Source organism: Tetrao urogallus (genome assembly GCF_951394365.1).
Source record: "Tetrao urogallus genome assembly, chromosome: 2".
Classification (NCBI taxonomy): Eukaryota; Metazoa; Chordata; class Aves; order Galliformes; family Phasianidae; genus Tetrao; species Tetrao urogallus.
In genome coordinates, this window is record NC_136814.1 from 104,846,817 (window position 1) to 104,870,504 (window position 23,688).

At 41.5% G+C, this 23,688-nt stretch overlaps 1 protein-coding gene across 2 annotated transcripts in view; it reads right to left on the reverse strand.

The window, feature by feature from the left end:
- The window catches only part of INTS9 (integrator complex subunit 9), a gene marked incomplete at its 3' end in the record, with an annotated part of 64,493 nt that overhangs the window by 14,066 nt on the left and 26,739 nt on the right, over positions 1 to 23,688 (reverse strand). For both annotated transcript variants that reach the window (XM_079550109.1, XM_079550108.1), the window contains 5 exons: positions 19,089 to 19,269; positions 16,965 to 17,025; positions 7,516 to 7,687; positions 2,383 to 2,507; positions 977 to 1,144 (listed from right to left, as the gene is read on the reverse strand). In XM_079550109.1, the coding sequence (XP_079406235.1) occupies positions 977 to 1,144; positions 2,383 to 2,507; positions 7,516 to 7,687; positions 16,965 to 17,025; positions 19,089 to 19,269 (707 nt within the window). The remainder of the gene's footprint in view (positions 1 to 976; positions 1,145 to 2,382; positions 2,508 to 7,515; positions 7,688 to 16,964; positions 17,026 to 19,088; positions 19,270 to 23,688) is intronic.

Below are 23,688 nucleotides of genomic sequence, written 5' to 3' on the forward strand. Positions count from 1 at the left end.
GCCCACCCATTTCACAGGGCTGACAAGGGATAGGCTCACATATAAAGCCTCACTTGCAACCTCAGAGTTTAAGGAAAAACCCATGGCTTCAGAGGAATCAAAACAGCAGGTAGGCTGCATGCTGGCTCTCTGATGAAAAGCAGACTTGTATATTCAATATCCAGAGGGCAGTAAACCTTCTTGTAAAATGTCACTGTCATCTCTGGTCCAAGGACACCTTTGTGTTGACTGAATTGTTAAAAAAATATTTAATATCATATCTGCTAGAATATGGATCACCTTCTGTATTACAAGCATGTTTGTATAAAATTTATGGGTGTAATAAATTATTAATAGATGGTGCAGCCATAAGCAGTCCACATTATAGATGGCCACAAACAACTCCTTACCTGTTGGATTTTGGGAGTCCATAGGAATTAACCAGTTATCGAAACTGTTCTAACACAAATGAACCATTTTACTGCAGTGTCTTTAACATTCAGCTGAATACTACTACTGAAAGGAAAGGGTATTTCTCACAGCAGGTACAGCTGGGGAAGGAGAAAAACAAGTCCTGATTACTAACTCCCAATCTCTTTCAATCCCTTTCATGGCCCTGTACTACTAATTCAAACTGCAGTGTCTCTGCTTACCCATACGTAAGCAGGCAATGACTGGTTTTCTTCACAGCTGGCTAGCAGAGATTGCCTTTTGTTCTGCAGTTGGAGACGTGATGTGTCCCTGCAAAGGACAATTAACCTGAAGATACCTTTTACTTGCCCATCATGTTTCATTTTTCTCCAATTCTTCTTAACTTACAGAATGAAATTCCCTACAAAAAATGCTTTCTTAACACTCTACTTGACAAAAAATGCTTTGTGTGTTCAGAGTCAACAGTAAATCACAGACGCAGGGTATGTCTAGTCAAATTGGCTACTGAAATGCAGCTCGAAGTACGAGCAGAAGCCACATCTTTTCCCCACCTTTTGTTACTTACTTCTGGCATGATTTCGATCTTCTCATAGCGTCGTTTATAGGGAAGAGTCAGGACCTCTGCTCTGCGGTAGGACATTGGTGGAGGCTGACAGTCTACCATCAAATCTGTACGGTGAGACTGGGAGGGAGGTGGCTGGGTGTACTGCTCCGGGCAAACTACATGGAGAGGCTGGAAAAGAGGACTGTGGTGAACTTACAGAAATGCCTGGTTGGTGCTGCGCACTGCCCTACATCAGTAATCGTTGCCATAAGGAGGTCTGCAGATTGACATTAGCAAGCTAACTTAACTCTGTGAAAACATCACAAAGATGAAAACCAGAAGATCCAATCAGGATTGAAACAAACTGTCCAAGGAACAAGCAGTATTTACTTTGTATATTGACATTGCCCAGAGTAACAAGGCCAAAATTTGTATCTTTAAGCAGTACATCAATATCAGTAGTCATGTTAGCTGCCATAAGGAGAGAAAAAAATCAAAATGTTCAACAGCATTCTCATCCAAATGCTTGTCATCTAAATTGGAAGCAAATACAGCAGTGGTGCAGACCATCACAAAATGGCATGGAGTGAGGCAAACACATCAAAACACAAGACTACAAAAACATTAGCAAAATAGGCAACTGAGTTTTCACGACCTGTCAGCAATGCATTAACAAATGCATAAGCAAGCTGATTACCACAGGGATCACCACAGGATTTAAGGAAGCCAAAGGATATGACAGAGTTTCTGCCAGCTGCTTTGGGAACAGCATACTTCAGTAGTTACAGGGAGGAAGAAAAACAGGCAATGTAATTTCCACCAGTGACAAGCCAGGTCACAGAATGAACAGGTAAGATGATCGAGACATTAAGAGATTTGGAAGAACATGCATTTTTGTGTTAATTTAATGATATCATGAGTCAGAAACCAAATTTTAGCAGAAACAAATAGGATGGATAAGGAGAGGCCACGAAAAGCAAAAAAAGCCAAGGGGGAGAAGCAGAGACTACCTGGAAGCTCTGCCCTTCTTCCTAGACAAAGAAGGACAGACTGTGCAAATGGAAGGAGAACAGCAGTCAATTTGGAAGTAATATGTGAGTGAGACTCCAAAGCAGCAATGCCAGAATCATGGCAAGGATCAAGTGCAGGATTAAGTTACAGGCATGGAGGAGATGGTTAAAGCTGAGGGCACAGAGGATGATCTGCTCTTGGTACACCTTACGTTAGGACTGTATCAGACACAGAGGCTAATTTAAACAAGCAGGAGAAAGAATAATGGAAAAGTGTCATTCGCTGTGCTCTCTGATAGAGAAAAAACCTGTGTGTTATCTCGTTTTGCCATTATTTAACATAACAGTCACAACCAACTTATTTATTCCAGATGAATGTGTGAAGAAACATAAGAAAAGGCAATAACAATTCATTACCTGGACTTCTTTGAGCAATTTAGACACCTGGATAAAATTCAGTCTCGTATCAATGGGGCAGTAAACACATTTCATGGCCAAAGGTTGATAAGGAGCCAGAGCATCCAGGTAAGAGAAATCTGGTTCTGAAAAGAGAAATGTTGAAAATATGGAATGCCTACTGAGAACAAAGTGGGCCTGGCTCATCTCTCATTCCACATTCCAGTCCAGACAAGCTGTTTAATAGCAAAGCTAATTCTGCTATACTTTCTTTTCCCTCCTTCCTTCCCCCATCCAATATTTTCAGTTAATCTGATGAAAATTAACCCCCCAATTAGACTTACCTTAATCAAGCTACAGAGCAATACTATTTCATCTGAACACATTACTGCATGACTTTTATAACAAATTTAATCAAGGCAAAACCATTATCTCTTATTTTTAATCAGATCCTGTAAAAGAAGGCAAGATGTCTAAGTTTTGGTATCATAAGGTAACCCAAATGTCAGCCTGTTTTTCACTGTGGCAGGAAGGCAGCATAAAGACTGCATCTTGGCTAAACCTGTGCAAATGTCCCTTCCTGCAAACACATTGCCTTGCAACCCTTTTTCTCTCCAGCATCTTTTTTTTCTATCTCAGTGCTAGGTGGAAAAACAAGGGTCTACATTTTAATGCAACCAGAGAGAATCTGCAAGGTGCTCTCTTACTGAAATGGCAGAAAATTGGGCCTTCCAGTTATGTCAGCAGAGACAGGTCAGTGTGAACTGCAGGCTGTTTACATTAGGGGCTACCCAGAAGCTGAGATGGGCTATGATTGTGTTTTTAGTTGATACCTTTACTAGATCTAGTAAGTCTCAATTTCCCCTTGTACTTTTAGCACTGACTTTGAAAAATGAGACTGGTGGTGTGCCAGGAAAAAGCCATGCACTGAATGTACTTTTACTCACACAGAGTAATACAACACAGAATACTGTTTTTACTATTTTTTTGGTGCGTGGATCAAAAATGCAAGGTCTGATAAATGACGTGGTGAGGATCCATGGATCAGGAAGTTCTTCTGTGCTGGGTGTGGAGCTGTGGCACAAGGACCAGAGAGGCTGTGGGGTCTCTGCCTTGGGGATCTTCCAAAGCCCCTGCACATGGGCACCCTGCTCTGGGTGGCCTGGCTGGGGCAGGGGGTAATCAGAGAAGGGCTGACCAGATTTGTCATGCAGACAGCAAAAAATAATGACCCCAACATTTTATAATGGAAGTAGAGCGTCCATCATGGTATCCAACATTCAATGCTGGAGCTCATTCGACTGATAAAGATAATTGCTAGCCTAAAAATCTGATACATCTAAGTATCAGTGGTCATGATGTGATAATATTTACCTTATGAGAACAGAAAATAGTATCAGTCAATGATATGCATGTCTGGAACTGGGGCAAATTCAAAGGGGCAATTTAACTTAAAGCAAGCATCAGTGTAGCTGCCTGGGAACATCTAAGTGAAAAATATTAACAAAAAATGATACTTGTACAAAAATATCTTATTGGATGCCTCAAAAGCCATGAATTGCCAAACACGAAACGGAACTTATACTGGGCAAACAGCCATGCTAGTTAAAAGCACATGTGTTAGTGCCAATGAATCAAAGCCCAAAAACATGCAAAAAGAGGCAATAAATAGCAGTGCATAATAGGAATACTGAGAAAGTAGCCAGTTGAAGAACTATAGTCAGATAGGATTAAACCAGAGGACATTTTAAAATACGCTGGGGAATAAAAAAGAAAACTTAAGTCAACCACTCTGCTAGAGATGTAGAATGAAACCACACATAGTAAATTAAAAAGTTATTAGAAGAGAATCCATCCCATCTGGCAGTGTGGATGACACAGATTCGGCTTTCTGAAAATGTCATGAGGCTGCAACTACTGAAAATACATATTTTTGAGCCAATAGGTTCAGATAATCTACACATGTATTTCTTGCTCTAACTATCTAAAATGGCACCAAATCTACAATCTCTCTGAGCAACTAATGAGGACATAAGTAGGCTTGGAAAAGTGAGAAATGCCAATACCCAAATTCTAAGGTTGCAATTGTAACTCTAACACAGGACTTCCAACATTCAAAACATGTGAAAACATAACTGGAGATAGTCTTCACATGAACTTGTGATATAATGCAATTGCTACTTGGAAGATAGTAAAAAAGCAGAATTGAATTGCATGATGGGAGGCAGCACTCGTCAAGGACGCGTTTTCTGAGAGAATTACAGGTCTTTAGCTTTTTCCCTAAGACATCTGATTTACAACTGTGTGACACAGTTATAAAATCTTCCACTGTACAGCACTAACGTGGCATGCATGAGCTGTTTTAAGATCTCCCAGGGAGTCAGTTGTTAACGCGCTGCTGTTATCAGAGCGAGAGCAAAAAGTGGACTATTTCTATCATGTTTTCTTCTAGAACTTCTTTATGGCTCAATGGAATTCAATATGTTTAATCAATAATCCATTCAATGCTGCTTCAGGGGTAACATATGCAGATGACACAAGCAAGCAGAGCAGCTCCACACCTCACTCACAGCTGGTGTTCTGCCTTGGCTGCAGCTGCTGTGCTAGTCTGTATTCTCTTGAAGTTGTTTCTTACAATACAAACTGAAAAGGTGGAGACTAGCTAGCTCCTGTGGACTAGAGAAGCACTATCATAACTAGTAAGTATGACTGCCTTGTAATTCAAAGGTCCTAACTACTAGAAACAATGAGCCTTCAACAGGAGAAATTAGAACATGATGTGCTGTCACACACTCCTTCAATGGACCGTATTTCTCCCATTACTCCAGGCAATTTTATCTCAAAACAGGAGAAGCTAGGTAATTTAATAATAAAAATCCTAGATCTCAATGAAGTGCTCCAGATTTCCACTGGAGATACTAAGAATTTAATCTGCTAGGAATTTCTGCAGACAAATAAGTCTTTGTTCCAGCTGAGACAGCCATAAGGAAGTAGGAACATCCTGCCTATGGACAGAGATAGGCACTGAAGACAAAAAGACACAGACAGCTTTAAGTAACAAACCACAAGAAGTGCCTGGAATCACTGGGCACTCCAAGGTCCCTACAGCCAACATTTATCTGAAGTACAGACTGGGAATGAATGTCAAAGACCATAACCTGAAGAATCCATGAGTCGTTATGCTCTCCATTTGGACACCTTAACAACTGGCCAGAGCAAAGCTCTAACAGTAGCCTGTTCTATTTCCTCATTTCATGGAAGGATTAGCTTGATATGGAAAGATCAATTCTCTCTTCTACACAGGCACAGAATGAGATGTTTTGCCATTAAAGACCAGTTTCTGACATCCTCACTGATGGTGGGTAGCACTTGCACAACATGATTAATGCCACTGATTTCCTGAAAGTTCACAAAATACACAACCCAGCAGAGGGTGTACATGCTCTGGTTTTAACTGAAGTCCCTAAATGGAGTAGGAATCACTATTTCCAAAATAATTTATATCTGTACTGCTTTTTTACTGCTTACCCTAATTAGGGCCTATTTCCTGACATTACCCCAGAGGACAGGAGTGGTGGGCACCATAACATCTATGAAGTTAGTACTGTGGCATTGTGGATCACTCCCCAGCACAAATACAGTTTTGAGACTAAAGTTTCTAATCTGCTCAGCAGGAACTCTCTTGTATCTTCTCTCCCCTTGCAGGAGGGAAGTATGTACTAATTACATACTGCTTTAAATCTACCAATAACCTTTCCTTTTCCAAACCAGTATAACAGTGTCACAATACTCTGATGTGTTTTCATACCAATATTGTAAAAGAGTCAAAAGGATTTGCCAATCACTAGTTAAGAGAAGAAAAAGGAAAGAATGAACCCTTTTCCAAATCTATTTGCATTAGGAGGTTTCGTGCCTCCCAGCAAATCCTATTCACTAAGAAGAGGGGGAAAACAAGCTTAACAGTGGGACTCCATCATGCACTTGCTGTGGGAATAGGTTTGATCAATTACTCAGTGTTCTCCTCCCATTTCTAATTATTTTTGTCCTAGTCCAAAATTCACAACATTTTTATCTGACTGAGAATTTATTCAACACTTCTCCTATTTATAATAGAGTTCTTTCCACATAAAACCTGTAGCAATGGCTTTAATGATCATGTCTGAACAGTGCCCACTGTAGGGTTCTGTCTGGATGACACACAGGGAATAAAGAGAGGCACTCAGACAGAACGTCAGTTCCAGGGAAGGTGCTGAAGCGTTTCTAAAGAAGATCAAACTGCAGAAGGCATCCCTTTTGCCAGATCTCCCTGAAGCTTCATGTTCTCTTTTAAATATTTTGTCTTGCTGTTAACAACTGGCACGGTCCTGGGCTGCAGCTGTCCTTAGGATCAGAGATCACAGCTCTCTCTGAGGTGGACAGCACTCGAATCATTAAATCCATTAAAATTAGAAACATACTGGGACAAGCGGAGGAACTTCAAAGATGGAGCTGTTGTGCCCCTGGCAGCCTGAGTCATTGAGAAATAGCTCCCCACGTTTTGAGTTGAGCTGTACCTTCAGCTTCAGATACAGATGTGTCCATCAGCTAAAAGGAGTCTGAAAAACAAAGTTCGACCAGAAGGCAGCAATGGCATAACCCACTGCTGCTAATTCTGCATGAGGTGAACACTTACTGACCAGCAGACAGTACAGAAATACCTTTAGAAGCAGACTGGTTGTACAAGGTTACTAAGGAGTCGAGCAGCAGTCTGAGGTTGTGACGAAAGGGCAAGAGAAGGTGTGAGGAAAGGCTGGTGATTCCAATGGAATATGGAGACAGGTCTTGCCTGAGCTTAACTTGCAGCCAGCTGCTTCTAATCCAAAAATTAATTTCCTGTAGGCATTTTACTGCTGTGCACAACAAAGGTTTTGCTTAAAAATGGCAAGGATTGACTCTGCATGGCAAAGGTTGGCTCTGCAGGGCTAAAATGAATTAAATGGCACAATAATTACACTTGTCACTACACTCAACTCTGGGGTCTTAATTTAAAAGAGCTCTTACTGGAGTCAGAAACTTCTGCTCCAGAACAAATGAGTAAAGCTCCCAGGATGTAGCCACACTTCACCAGAGCACAACTTCTTGCTAATTTCATAATGATAACCACATTTTACTTACCTGTGAATATAACAGTGTTCAAGCTAGATTTTCCCCATAACTCCATGAAATGAACCACATCCCCAAATCTTAGAGAGGGATGCCCAGTAAAAATGACACATGGCTGCTTGAAGTCATTGCTGAAGTCTCCATGGATGCTGGGGTAATGTTTTAATTTGTTTGTCTGAATCAGCTGAAACAAAAACAAAAATTCAGACATTACGAACTTCTCATGCCTTTGTGCCCTGTAATTCCAAGTGTTTATTTACATGTGATTACAGATATTCTACAGGTTATTCGTATTTCATCACAGAGCCCCTTCCTGCATATTCCTTAGATTTTTCAGTACATTTAGTCATTACTGTCCTAAATGTTGTGAAAAGGAAGTCGGAGCATGGGGCCAGGTGCCTCCAAGTCTTTGCTCTCATTTCTTTGGTACCAGTAAAGAAACTGAGAGGAAACTGCAAACACTCCCTTCTTAGAGTTTCCTGGAGTGAACAGAGAGCTCAGCTGCCAAACTCAAAACAAGCTACTTTTTCCTATTTGCCACAAGCTCTGGGTATAGACATTTAACCTGGTTTTCTTGCATCCCAGCAATACCAGGCGATTTTGCCCTCAGCAGTACGTTGCTGTGAATTTCATCCATGTAACGGGTTCAAACAGAGCCAAATCCTCTGGAAAAGCACAAGAAAGAACAGACTGTCTCCTCCTATCACTGAAATGAGTAATAACAATGAACAATAAGGAGTACTTGTCACTGGAGGTGGCAAACAGAGTATAACATACATCATGCCCTATGCATGCAGAACAGATTTCTTTACTAAGATAAGGAAGTTTAGTTACCCAGGCACTATTCGAAGGAGAATTTTGCTTTATATCACCTGCCTCTGTTTTCTGATCTGTAAAGCAAGTTTTAACATAGAAGCAGTACAGTTGGCTAGTGTGTTGTGCACCTCCATGTAATATCATGCAAGTATTTCCTTGGCAGATACATGTTCCCTACCCCACCATGAAAACAAATAACCTTAAACATGTTGTTTTTTTTTAAAGTATGCGATTTAAAGCAATGAAATCATATGCTGAACAACTAAGAAAACACCAGGAGCAAGACTTTCTCCGCCAGCCAGTTTTTATAGGAGGAGAAACTCTTTCTCAAAGATCTCTCCGTACATTGCTGCCTCCTGCCATGCATCACAACACTGCCCAAACTACAGAATTCACATATGCAAGGTTCAGCGACACATTCCAGCAACAGTTGTGCACTGAAACCCCAGACAGTATCACTAATTAGCAAACAGCATGCTCTTCATTACGCGTCATAACATGATGGGTGCATCATCACTTTCTAGCTGAAACTCTGTCACTCAAGATGTTTCCCTTCACTGTAGCATATTTGATTTCCAAAATAGGAGCTAAAAATGAACATTAAAACAAGCAACTTTTCTGGTCTCTCAAAACTGCATCTCATCTTTTCAGATTCTCCTCTACTTGTTATATTTTGCCACGGTAGATCTCACTCAGATTGTGCACCTACATGCATACATGGGTATGAAAAGAAAACTGAAAACTGGTATATCTTTAAGTATTTAGGCAACAAATGCACAACAAAGCACTTTAGAATGTAAGGTTATTACACAATAGGTTCTTAATTGAATGTAGAATATCAACCCTATTACGCTCAACTTCTAGCTGGCACTACCTAAAAGTATGCTTTGGTGCTAGAACAGATAACGTACAAACTTACCCTCAGTGACCTCTCAGTAATTGAAAGCTGGTTGCACGCAGGTGCAAATATTTGTACCTTTCTCTTTTGAGCTTGATCTATTTTAAATTACTAGCAGCAAATATTCTGCTGTGATTTTGCTTCCCATTCATTCTGTTTAAAACTGCCACGCACTACCTGGATGACTGGGATTGAACAAGACTGGTATCATTCCTTCTGGGGTTTGACACAGGTTGGAAACTGCAGGTGGATGCAGTCTGTTCTTACCATGCGGATCCTTGGGTCACAAAGGAGGAAGCTGGGCCCCTACACTCTGCAGCTTAGTAGTAACATCAGATTGCTATTTAGTCTTCAAAAGGGAAAATTGAAAACACACCCAATAACTGCTCTGGCAGTTAATTTGCACTCAATCTTGCAAACATTCTTGCAATTAAGGCTGGTAAAGATTTCCGATTAACACATCTGGAGTGCAATATTTAGAATCTAAACTTAGCTCCAGCAACAAAAGCTGCAGGTCGGCAGACAATGGGCAAAACAACTTTGATGCCACAAAAAAATCACTGGCATTTAGAAGAACAGGAAGGAAATGGACCCATGAATTTTGTCTTTTGCCAAAACGGGAAGTCAAAAGTGCCAAATCAAAGTTGCAAAAGCACTTTCAATTGGATGGAGAAGAGTGCAATTTCTATTCCAAAGACCAAATGGGATTTGTGACACTACAAGTCTAAACTTAAAGTCAGCATCTACATGAAAGACATCTTCACAGCTGCCATTTATATGCTTCTGAAAGTCTCAAACTGTTCCTCCAGCATCCTGATCCTCAGCTTCCTCAACATTACACATATTTGCATACAGCAGCACTCAGATTTTGCTACATGTGACACCTACTTCACTGCACCCATACGAATGTCCACTGTATGTTCATGAACACAAAATGCTGCACTGTCATCGAAGCATTATGGCAGCCTCAAGCTCCTTCCTGATACTTGAAGAGACAGACACAGGACCACCAACTCAGTTTTCATGAGTTTGAGTTTTGTGAGCATTGAAGTTTTTTAAGTTTCAGCAACAAATCACTGAGCATAATGTTGTGGTGCCCTGCTTCTAACTGGAGTGCTAAGTCAAGAGGAAAAACGGCTATGTTGGATCCTTAGCATCATCTCCTGAGCTGTAGGGACTTTTCAACTTTTTTTGGTTTTTAATAGTAGAAGATCTTGAGAGGTAAACCCCCAGAAGCTCCATACTGTAGCCCACAATCTCCACTTCTCACAGTTGGACACAGCAGGGGTGAAAGGCTACATAAGTTTAGAGACGTTCTACTCATTCCAGTGATAAAGCAGCTGGTAGATTTTATTATCTAGAGCAAAATCTCTTCTAATTACCCCATCAAAAATATATGGAGCTGAACTTGCAAAACAAGTCCAACAAAATTTCACAAATCATTAAGGGGACTGAATCTGTTATGATCTGCATGGGTCTTTTATACCTGCAGATGAGAAGGGTCTTTTATACCTACAGATGAGAAGGGTTTTATAAGCACAACTGTCATTACTGTGCCCCGTTCAGAACTCCAACCAAGCCTGGGCCAAGGCCAATATCTGGCATTTAGTCAGTCCGTACTTTCAAAACGGGACTGATTTCTGTTAACAACATTCTGAACATTTTTTTGTACATAGAGAACATTTATTGACTGAAAGCTGAGATAGGGGATGGTAAAGCACTGAACTGAGACAAAGGACTGCTGTGTTTTTTTAAATCCCAAATGGTTATTATTCCCTTTAAAGCAGTACACTTGATTTACAGGGTCAGCAACTGCTGCTATAAACAGGATAAATCTCTAAAGCCTTCATGTACCTTTACTGAAGTCAGCCAAAATACACTGCTATTTACTCCGTGTGTTTTTGTGAGTGTGTTCTGTATCCAGAATTTTGAACAGATGTGGTTGTTATCAATGAATGAGGGATGTGTGGATGACTTTCTCTCCCTCGCTCCCTTCATAAGGCCAGTGCTAAAAAGGGCCAAATTCTGTACAGTGCTGAACAAAAATATGATCACTTAGTTCCAGGTATTTATTGCTTTGAATGTGATATGCAGGAACTGGTATATGGAAGAAGGAAGCAAAGACAAAGAAGATAAATGCTAGTATTTAAGACCACAGAATCAATATTACTCCCTTCCTAGCTACTTTCTGTCAGAAAAACAGGCTTTTCATAGCCATTTCTCCTTGATGTTGCTAACAGACACTAAGTAAGAGGACAAGTAAACTCAAACTCTTCCTCCACCAGCAAATTCTGATCAATATAAATCACCTTGCAAATATTTCTGTTGCAGCTACTTAGAGAAGTATTGTAAAGTCAGGATTCACTTACCACATAGTTTGGAATCAGCTATGTAAACATTGAGCAGAAAGGAAAACGAGTGAAAGCTTCTCATTGTGCCTTGTGAGAACAACCCTGCTATTCACTTGTATAGTCTCTGCTTTCACAAAAGGGCTGGTGCAGAATGTAAAATCCATGCATCTATGGCTCCTGTTAAAATGGTCAGGGATGTGGCTAATTCAATGGGCACGGTGGTGGCAGGTTGATGATCTAGCTGATCTTAGTGGTCTTTTCCAACCTTAATGATCATAGAATCATAGAATGGCTTGGATTGAAAAGGAGCACAATGCTCATCCAGTTCCAACCCCCTGCTATGTGCAGGGTCACCAACCAGCAGCCCAGGCTGCCCAGAGCCACATCCAGCCTGGCCTTGAATGCCTGCAGGGATGGGGCATCCACAGCCTCCCTGGGCAACCTGTTCCAGTGCCTCACCACCCTGTGGTTGAAAAACTTCCTCCTAATATCCAACCTAAACCTCCTCTGTCAATTCCATGATTCTAATTCCTTAGCTGTGGCTGTGTTAGGATGGGATATTCCCATGCCCTCCTGGGATGCAGTGAAGCACCACAGATGACACCAAGCTGGGAGGTTGTGTCGATCTGCCTGAAGGTAGCAAAGCCCTACAGAGGAATCTAGATAAGCTGGATCGCTGGGCTGAGGTGAATGGGATGAGGTTCAACAAGGCCAAGTGTCGGGTCCTGAACTTTGGCCACAACAACCCCATGCAGCGTTACAGGCTTGGGGATGAGTGGCTGGATGAGTGTGACGAAGAAAGGGACCTCTTCCCCCAGGCAACAAACAGGACCCAAGGAAATGGCTGAAAGTTGTGCCAGAGGAGGTTTAGGTTAGAGATAAGGAAGAACTATTTCTCTCAGAGAGTGGTCAGGCACTGGAATGGCTGCCCAGGGAGGTGGTGGAGTCGCCGTCCCTGGCAGCGTTCAAGAGGTGCCTGGATGAGGAGCTGAGAGATATGGTTTAGTGCCTGTGGTAGCAATGGTGATGGGAGGGCGGCTGAATGATCTTGTTGTAGGTCCTTTCCAACCTTGCGATTCTATGATTCACCATGAATTGGTTTGTGAATACTGGAATAACATAACAGCATTCCTAAAAAAATAAATTGCTGACTTATGTTCCACTGCACTCCAGTTAGTGGAACCTTAAGCTTGGAGGTCCTCTTCCCCATCATATGATAATCCCCATCTATGATAATTAATTACTGGCAAAAAACTGAACTGCCAGTATTGTAAGCATAGAGGTGAACCATCCACAGAGATCCATCCCTTCCCTGTCTGTTTCTCCATTATATTTCTCCAGTTTTTCTTCTGAGAAATCACTGGCTGGAATGTAGTTTGACTCAGATCCTAAATTCCCTCCAACAGCGGAGCACAGAGAAATGCCTTTATAAAGCAGTCCTTTTAGCAGTGCACCAGCTAAACTGGCTGCAGCTGAGACTTCAAAAGCTTGTGTGAGAATTTGGACACCCCATTCATATTAACTTTAATAAGAATTGATGTTCAAATTCCACCTACATCTCTGAAGCACTTAAGCCCACATTCCTTGCTCACTGCAGAGGGAAAACATATTCCCTGTACACTCAGACTGGATGCTTGGAAACAAATTGCCACCCCAAAGAGTCATAAATTCTGCACTGTGATTGTGTGGGAGGAGACATGTTGAACATCTACTACTCCATTAAAGAGCAAGTAACCTGAAGGGAATAGAAGTGTTTTGGGGTCTCTGCAGAGTTGAACAGTGTGTCTGGTTTCGTTCACTACAGCAGAACAAGGAATGAGTTCAGAGCAGGTAACATAAATCACAAACCTGGAAATCTTCCATGCAAAGGGAATGAAAAGCTTTAGAAGGCTTAGTACAGAGAAAAGAATAAGATGCTCTTTCATGCCATGCATGAGGCACCACTGGAACTCATTGCTGCAAAAGACTGTCAGCAGCTCGGAGGATTTTCTTCCTTGTTTGCTTTTAAATTTTGTTTGTACATCTAATAAGAACATCAAATTTCAGGACTAGACAGCATGCTGGGCTGGACCTGTTCCGTGGATAATTAGAAGCCTATTTCCTGGCCTGTCCTTCTCTGATGCATCATGCCAGACACGTTATTAATGCTTGCTAGTAACTGAAAGGCACGTTTGAGTAATTCCTTATTTTCTTCCAACAAGTGAGCAGCTAAGCAAATCTTTTCATGATGGACAATTTCCACAGAGTTTACACAGCACAAGCTCACCATTAATTTGAAAAATGTAAGGCAATTCTCCACTAACAACCTATCCAAGAGACATGATCACTCACTGTCTGTTTCTGGTCCTCATTAAAAATTTCCTTGAGCATTAGAAACCAAAGCTGATCACTCTGAGGTTGCAGAGTCACACATTTTGAAACAGTATTTACCTACGACAAAAAGGGCTGACTGCTGGTTCAGGCTCCAGCCTAGTAACAGGAAGCCATGAGCCCAAGCTCTTGCTTCCTCCTAGACTGATGGTATGACCACGGCCATGCTATTGAGGCCAGGCCTTATGTGAATACCACTGTGCTTGGTAAAATTACACCAAATACAGCACTGCAGCTGAGTCTGGTGTGCATGGACATGGCAGGGGAAAAATAAATTTGTTAAAGATTGTGCTGAGAAAAGGTTATACAGAAGTTTCACATTATGGAAGTTACATACACAGCATTAGCTGCAAGATTTTGCATGGCCTTCCCCCCTCTTTACATCGTTTGCTCTATCTCTATATTTCACAGGAGAAACCCAGCTCCTCTCCTTGGAAGCAGTAGAACAGCATTAACCACTAGCAGCTGTGGGTCTCACTGTAATGCAACCTAAAGCACTTGACAATCACCAGAGGAAAAGGTTGATGGTAGCTGTCCCCTGCAGGGCAGCAACAAGGAATCATAAGCATCAGGTGAGCCCTGCTTACCTGACATGGCCATCTTGGTGCTGCGTTGATGAGTGGGGCTGTGTCAGGTATCAGTCATCTACAGAAATCTCAGTATGTTTTGACTGCTTAAAACCAAGCCGTGCATCTCACAAAACAGAAAGCAGCAATCTGATCTGGTACTCTCAAGCGTGTCTAAACTCCAGTGATTTATGACCTCAAAATGAAATAGCAGGCTCAGTCCTCCTTTGCCTGGGTATTAGCTTCCTTTGGTTTTGCTGCTAGGCAAGCTTTTCAAAGTGTTGCTGTGTGCCTAGGGCCACTGCCCACCACCACACAAACTGGTTTTGCAAAACAGGCAATATGTATCAGGAACAAAAAATGAGAACTGTTAGGTCACGTTGATCATCACAGGGCAGGAGGGGGTCAGTGCAGGTTGCTTCACTTTCAAGTGTTTATACAGCAGATGTAAGCAACCGCTCAAAATGATAATCTCAGATGTGTTACATGACTTGCTGTGAAATGTGCAATACTTCAGACAGCAGCTGAGCACTGAAATGCCAAAGGGTGTTTAATAGTTTAATAATTTAAAGGCATTAAACAGTCATTTAATCGTTTGGGAGCCACAAGGGTGTGGATGCACACTATTGTGTCATTTAGGCAAAAATTTAGGAAGCCTTAGGCTGGCTTCCTGTCAATTACACCCATGGGTTAAATAAAGCTATCTGTGCATCACATGGTAAAATGTCCCCAGCCTTGTGGGTCATAGCATGATTTGGCCTTGTCAAGCAAAGCCTGTACCTGCGATAGTCACATCATTCCCTCTGTGCACTTCATTTTGTCAGGAGGAAACTGATCCATTATCCACTGCTGTGAGTCCTTTCCTAGATAATTACCTCAATATACACCTAGCACTGAGCATTCAACAGCTAAACAATCATTTGGCAAAATCTCATTATCAAAAAGCCTCAGGAGCACATAAAATGTCCTAAAAATTAGAGGACATAGTTATCACTCTATAAAGACAAAGACCCATCATTTAAGATGGCTTAGGGCTTCTCATTTGTGGAAGGGTTTTCACTCAAATCTGCCCGTTCCAGTGAATTAAAATTTTGAAGCAATGTCTTAAGAAAAATGTAGGAGTCAGTGAGCCAAAGACTCTGTGGATCAGCAAGGATACCCTGAACAACAGAAAATGCAAGGGAAATTACAAAACATAGCCAGCAGCAGGGCTACAGAAACTCCTACTCAGAGATCAAGCTTTGGGACTGATTTACTGGTGTGAATGAGATTTTTGATTACAAGAAAGGGGTGCCTTACAATCTGCATTATTCTTGGTAACAGAGTATTCATCATTCATTGTGCATCATCCTTGAAATATATTCAAGCATCTGGAAAGAGCAAGGGCTTCTGGTCAGATCCTATTTTTAACAGTGCTTCTGAAGCACCCACATGATAAGTATGACAGGTAGAGGCAATTTCCAGATGAAGCCCCTGCACAAGTTGCCTCACAGGGAAAAAAGCATTTTGTCTCTTACACCTGCAAAAGCTACTCTCTCCACATCCCACCAGAAAGTTTTGATCTCACAAACTAAAGGAGTTTTCTGAGATCACACACCCCAAAGGGTTCGCTGTCTCCCAGGAGCAGGTAGGAGTTACCTAAAATCCCTTCTCAGTCCTATCTCCTTCTCTCCCAGTTGCCTCTCATTTACTTCAGTCACAAATCTACTTGCTCCCAGTGGAGGAAACAGGAGATTTCCTTCCTTGACAGGTGAGATAACTGAAAGCATAAGTTATGCTGTGTTTATTTAAGTGGCCCTCAAACTATGTATTTTGATGCAGAAATGATGCTCCCACAGTGCAGTGCAGGGAAGATCCTCTTTAAAGACAGGGATCTTACTTCTCTTTGCTTCACTAAGATGCTAGCTCAAGTAATTTCACATAAAAATTGCCAGTAACAGCACTGCTTGGTGCTGCAAGCTTCAACTTTCTTACATCAGCTCCCTATTTCAAGATATCATTTCTCCTGCAGCAGACATCATGGTGCCTGCTTCAGCTAAAGGGGTAGGAGCTGGGATGACTAAGCTGTCTCTGATAACAAGCTCTCAGTTTTACAGACTCAGAAATAAACTGCGTGGACAAAGGGAATATTGGTGGTTGCAGTGTGATAAGAGCAAACATCGATCCATGTGCACACCAAATAGCCTTCTGCGGGCGGAGAAGAAATACAGGCAAGCACACGTAAGTTATATGCTGAAATAAATATCATGGTAATTTCTGAGTTGAGGGAACACCATCATTCAATCTGTTCCCACGCTCCTAAATTAATCACAGAAAGAAGAGGGGAAAAAAACTTGGATGAATAATGACACAAAGCTCAGAAATAGCGCTGCTCAGAAAAACAACAGCCACAGGAAACTGCATTCCTGGAACATACTCACTCTCAGATCTTAACAAACAGCAAGACTATGGTTTGCTTACCTCAGCGTGAGGAAAAGGAGGTTCTGGAAGATACACCTTTGTTTGTTTGTTATGACACAACCTTTACAAGAAAAGGAAAACAAGTAGGGTTAGAGAGCTGCAAACATCCTGCAGTATCTGCTGCCACCTACTGTTTAACTTCTCCTGGGGAAAGCTATCTCCTGCCTGTGCCATCAGGAGCAAAGTCACTAACTTGCTCTGCTGCTTCTGTCTTTCTGTTTACATGGCCAACACCTACTGGACACAATGACTCAGACACAGCCAGATCACTTGGACAAGGTGCAAGGAGCTGAAAGTATTACGGAACAGAGCCCAGCTACTGTTGAAAACAAACGTGTAACTAACATCCAGCAAGCTTTCCAAAGCCCAATTATCCTTCAACAGAGACATTCCACTTGCCTCATCCTACGTCTCAGCAACAATTTAGTTCTTTCATTCATTATAATCTAATTCCCCTATGCATTTTATTATTGCAGATTTAACGCTGGCAAACTGCCCTTCATTCTGGCATAATGCTCACTGCTCCTTGCTATTTTCCATCGATCTTTTGTTTTTAAATAGTAAATATTGAAAGTTGTTGATCAGCTCTAGCCCTGATTCATCCTATTACAGAAGATAAACAAAGATTTTTGTCAGAGGTCTGTGTGATGTTACAGTTATCTGTAGTGGTAATGTCCTGGAGGCTTTCTCTAGGAAACACAACCCTTTTCTCATATATTCTTCAATTTATTATAGACTCAATTTAATCATGACTAAGAGAGATTAAGAATGGGAAATTTCTTTTAAATGACTAAATAGTAGAACTGAAAGGCTGGAATCCCTGAAAATCAGCCCCAGTTCTGACCTCAAATGGCTATGTTACGGGTGTTACAACATTTGTCTTCATTTCCACCTAAGTAAAAAGTTTACCCTACACACAAGTATTTGGAAAACAGCTATAATTTTGGTGCTGACTTTTGAAGATCAGCCTCTACAGCCAAGGAGAATTTAAATAAATGATTTGAACACTTGGGTGGCTGAATTACGTCCCAGCTAGACACAGCATGCAGAGGAAGAGCTTCAAAGGTGCACTGCACTCTGAGCTGCCTTACAATCCACCAGAGGAAGAAAGGAAAGTTCCTCTTTAGTTTGTTAAAAAACGGGGAGCAATCTCAAGTGGTTGGGATCTCTTCTTCACTAACTGAGGTTGGTGGGGATCACTTTAAGATCATCCATTCCAACCTTCTGTTCAACTATGTTCAGCTACTTGTCCAGGATTGCATCCAGCAAGATTTGGATATCTCCATAAATGGAGATTGCACGAGCTCTCTGAGCAGTCAGTTCCAGTGTTTAACCACCCACTGCACAGTTAAAAGAAAGTGTGTTTCTTTTGTTCAGATGGAATTTCATGTGCTTTAATTTGTGTCCAGTACCTCTTCTCTCATTGGGCACTACTGAGAAGAGTATGGCTCCTTCATCTTAACTTCCTCCCATCAGGTATTTCTACTCACTGAAAATATTCCTCTGAGCCTTCTGTTCTCCAGACTGAAGAGTCCCAGCTCTCTCAGCCTCTACATACATGAAAGAACACCTTTGTTACCCAGAACTGGACTCAGTCCAGTACAACCAGATCTTTTCTGTAGCGAGGAACTCAGAACTAAACACAGCATTCCATAAGTATCCTCATGGGAGCTGAGCACAGAAGTATCACTTCTCCTGACCTGCTGGCAATGCTCTGCATAATGCAGCACAGGATATTGGCCTTTTTTGCAAAGAAAAATTAAGTTGGCACAACAAAATTAAGTTGGAAAAATCTGTTCTCCTTATGTAGAGAGGCCATGGTACCATCTTGGGGGTACTGGATGAGACTTGCAAACAGGCACACTTAAAAGTCACTCAAGCCATGTATATCATTTAATCACTAGTGCAAATACTAAAAAGCACACACTATTTGAGTTTGCATGCTCTGTAGGAAACAAGGCTTCCCTAATTATAGAAGACCTATTTACATGAGCACATACACCTTTGTAAACATGCTCACAATTCTAATGAAGTCTCAAGTAGACACAACCTACATGTATCTAGGTTGACATGCATAGTCAAGCGTGTGAACTGAGCCTGATAAAGCAGCCCTTTAACACCTACCACTCAGCAAAGATCTGGGAGAACTCAAGTGAGCTGTTGGCAACAGGTGAGATGAAATAAAAAGGGACGTTGGAGAGTCCAGCAGAGTCAATATACTGATACAGGCACTCCAGCAGATCGTATATTACTCCAGAGGGGTAACAAGGAACCAACACATTTCCTCCATTCCGGACAGTCATAGCTAAAGGAGAAAGAAAAAACAATTAACAGAGTTCAAATTTAAACTTTGAGTTCCTTTAGTACAATGTACAGAAAAAGTACCTTTAGCATAAGGTATAGAAAAAAAAACAGAAAGTACTGTACAAATTAACAGAACATGTTATGCATATGAACCAGGGGAACACTTCTGATTGTTAAATGCATTTCTTTACTGCCTTCTCCAGGCTTAGCAGAGTGAACGAGTATAACACTGTTAGCTGGAGGGCACGCACCAAACTAAGCAGATGTAAAACTCCTGACACGAGAGGGCAGTCTTGGCACACGAAGACAAATGGCCAGCGTGACACGAAACTCCCACCATCAAAATAAACCCTGCTCCATCTATTACCTGTGCACCAGACAGAAAGGACAACAGTTCACAGGGCTCACCTGAAAGCACTACAGATGGTAAACCGTTCTGTGTTCAGTTTTTACTGTGCTAGATGAGTGGCTGAAGGTACGGGTATTACAAACAAACAGCCCTCAGAGCTAGCAGTGGGTGAGGGGAGCGCTTCACCTTTCTAAAAGTTGTAAATATTTTTCAACATAACAAGAGCAATTTAAAACCCCAGTAAGCTGTAGACAGCATTGGACAAGAGAAAAAGATGAGGAAAAGAAAATCTCTGTAATCGAGATTCATCTGAGTATAAATGCAAGTACAGAGCAAATATTTTGGGCTTTAGCAAAATGAATTACAAAAGTGCTGTACCTTATGGGAAAGAGGAAATACTTGGTCCAGCAATAGCTGCCTCACTAAGATTTCATCTGTGGTCATGGGGTAAAACCATCTACTGATGTTAATTGCATTGCAGCAGCAGGAACATTATGCGTCAAGGCATTACACAAAAAGCTGTGAAAGAGCCTGAAAATGCACATATTAAATCTCACCGTAATCACTTCCTTGATTTCCTTATTGACAAGCTTTGCTGGGGTATGGATCTAGCACATTAAGGGTCTTTTTGCACCACCTACATGTTCAAAGAAGATTTTTATGGCTGAATGTTTGAAGGTTTTATGGAGTCTAGGGAAATGCAGACTCCAAAGTGAGATTTTTTACATGCATTTAGGTGCTTAACTTCTTTTAGGAGCCAGTGCCTATTACACGTTGCTCTCAACAACAGTGGCCAAAGACATCTCCTCTATCGAAGATGTATTATACAACATTCTCTGCAGAGTAGTGGGTTTATTCTTCTCCGAGCCACATACAAACCCTACCATCAAAATAACCGTGGATCTGAAAAGCAATGCTTTACATTTTCCTAGAACTTGGAAAGTTACAAAACATCCCAGCAATGTGTTACATTATCCCTCTTGCATAGGCAAGTCTAAACGATCCCATCTATAAACAGGATGTGAAGAGAGGAATGAGGAGATTAAGAACAAGATTTTCAAAGCCATCTGGGGGCTGAAAGTTAAGCCTCTGGCTCCAGAAGCAGAATTTACATTGCTTCATTATGCACCCAAAAATCCACAGAAAGGAAAGATAAATACCTGTATCCACAGTAGTAAGAATGCAGCACAGACAGAGAGGGGGATGCAGAGTGGAGAAGCGATCAGTAGAAAATGCCAAGGAAAGGTGTGTTTGCACTTCTGCCCTGAATGAGGGGTACTGCCTTAAACAGCAAGATACGTGTCTCCTGGGGAGGCACTGGCACGGGCTGCTCAAAGGAGCTGTGGATGCCCCATCCCTGGAGGTGCTGCACAGGAAGCCTGATTTTGTGATGGGGTAAACAACTCACAGCAGGGGGACTGGAGATCAATGATCTTTAAGGTCCTTTCTGACCTAAGTGATTCTGTGATGATCCTTGGAAAAGGAACCTTCTTCTTTCACTCAGACATCAATTCACCCAGTTAAGACAAATATTGAACTCCTCAATTTCAAGAGGCAGAAGGAAGATTTCATCCAATAATGGACTGGTTAAGGAATTTGTGTAGGCTATTAAAAATGTGGGTTTCATTATTAAGCCTTAGAGTTTGAATTTTCAACTCTCCCTTCCCTGCAGCCACTGGTTTGTTATGGGAAACTCAAGCTTTTTTTTCTGCTGAAAACCAGACATTCAAGATTCCTGGGGCCAAAGAGAAAATAATAGAGGGTAAGGCCTTTGAGCAGATGCCAACTCAAACTTCAATTCCCAGAAAAATTACAGAGCTGGTTAGCATTTTACACTAAATAAAATCACAACCCAAGGAGTGGAATACTCTTCCACCCACAGATCAGCCCAACAACCCATGCTAGATAGCCCCTTGAATCCCATATACCTGGCCACATAGCAGTGCACCTCCTAGCCCTCTGGACAGAGGAAGACAGCAACACAACTCTCCCACCCCTGGCAAGGTTGTGTATCAACCTTTTGCCTTCATATACTAGTCAGTTCCTTGGTGCAACGTTATTTGTCCTCGTTCACCACTGACAGTGGGCACTAATTCTTGAGGGTGCTCCTTGTGGTTACGTGCAGGGAGAAGGGCTACCTCCCAGCTTCTCCAAAACAGAGATGAACACCTGTACAAGCACACTGCTTTCCATGCAAGCAGCAGGTCCAATCTGGCCCTCCGTACAACTTCCTACAGTTGTCAGTAAGAGGACACGTATATTTGAAAGCTGTTTAAAGCCCAATTTATCTCTGTGACTGATGGATGCAGTCTCTTGAAAGAAGTTATATAATAATCTTAGCATTTCAAATTTAGTCTCCTTCAGTAGCTCCATAACAAGTTGTTCAATTTACAGCTTACAATGACATACTCGCTTTTCAAACAGCTGCCACTGCAAGGTCAAGTTGGCACCTAAAAAGCAAACTGTGCTCTTTTATGCTTTATATAAACATGTGCACACAGAAAAGCATGACCGAACATGCACGCAAAATATCCCAAAACTGTCCTTGCCAATAGTCTGGTAATTTTGCTGATGATGCCCAAAGCAATGTAAAAATATAACTGCTTTTCTGAAGCTGCAGAGTGCTGGTATGGCAGTGCTGTAGCACAGAAAGTGTCAGCGCTAAACTCAGCGAGAAGGCAAAGCGTGTTTCAGTGCAGCACACACAACATGGAGAGCAGATCATGCAGGTGACTCAGTAACAATGGGATTCAGCATCTACAACCCTACGTGCTGGGATGAAAACAGAGACCAAGGTGAAATTTTTCACACTTAGTCACAAACTGGCATTACCTTATGATACACTATTTTGATATATTTCCAATGACTAACTTTTCACCAAGTGTATTTTGAGCTTCTTGTGAAGTTGTCAAACATTTTGGGAATGAGAAAACATGAAATCTATGGTGCTCAGCTTTCCTACATTACTGCTTTTCACAGCAACCGATTGGTTTTGCACTTCTTGGATGGTTGGACTAGACAATCTTCAAGAGATTTTGTCCAATCTTAATTCTTTACTCATCTATAAGAAAATGGATCTGCTTTCTTCTCTTGATGTTGGGTATATGTGTAAGTAGTACTGGGAAGAGACTGCTCTATCACTGCATTCTTCACAGAATTACTACGCAGATTGCTGCAAGATCTTTGACATGGTCCCCCACCACATCTTTATTTCTAAATTAGAGAGAGATGGATTTGACTATTTGGTGGATAAGGAATTGGTTGGAAGGTCACAGAGTTGTGGTCAAGTCCAGACAGGCTGAAGAAACTGGGCTTGTGCAGCTTGGAAAAGTGAAGACTGTGGGAAGACTTCTTTGTGTCTTTCCAATATTTAAATGGAGTTTATGAATATGATCAACTTCTTACAAGAGGAAACAGAAACAGGACAAGAGGAGATGGATTTAAATTAAAGGAGAGAAGATTTAGGTTAGATGTTTAGAGTTTTTTTTACTGAGAGAGAGCTGAGGTGCTGGAACAGCTTGCCTACATATGCTGTGGATGTTCTGTCCCTGGAGGCATTTAAGGCCAGATTATGGAGCCCTGGGTAACCTGGTCTAGTACCTGATCTAGCAACTGGCAACCTGCCTGTGGCAGTGGGGGGTGGAACCTGATGATCCTTGAGGTCCATTCCAACCCAAGTCATTCTATGATTTCTATGACTTCCTCAGGTCAATGCATTTTTTTTTGCTACACAAATTCTGGATTCTTACATAATTTAAGCTACCTTCCTTCCATGTTCAACTGTTTTCTAATTTCTCTGCATTTATCTCTTTCAAGATAGAATTTGGCTCAAAGATATACTGCAAAATCCTCAAAATAGTTCAGAATGTTTCTGTAAACCAGAACAACTTGCTCAGATAAACACCCACCTGTATCTACATATGTAACACACTTACATGCATTCATCTTTTGGATTTTGCTTTGACCCCAACTACAGCTTTAATATTTTCAAAGCATTTTAATTAACAACAACCTCACTATTGTTTACGTAGCAAACAGCTGCTGCAGTTTAAGGCACTAGTGACCACCAAG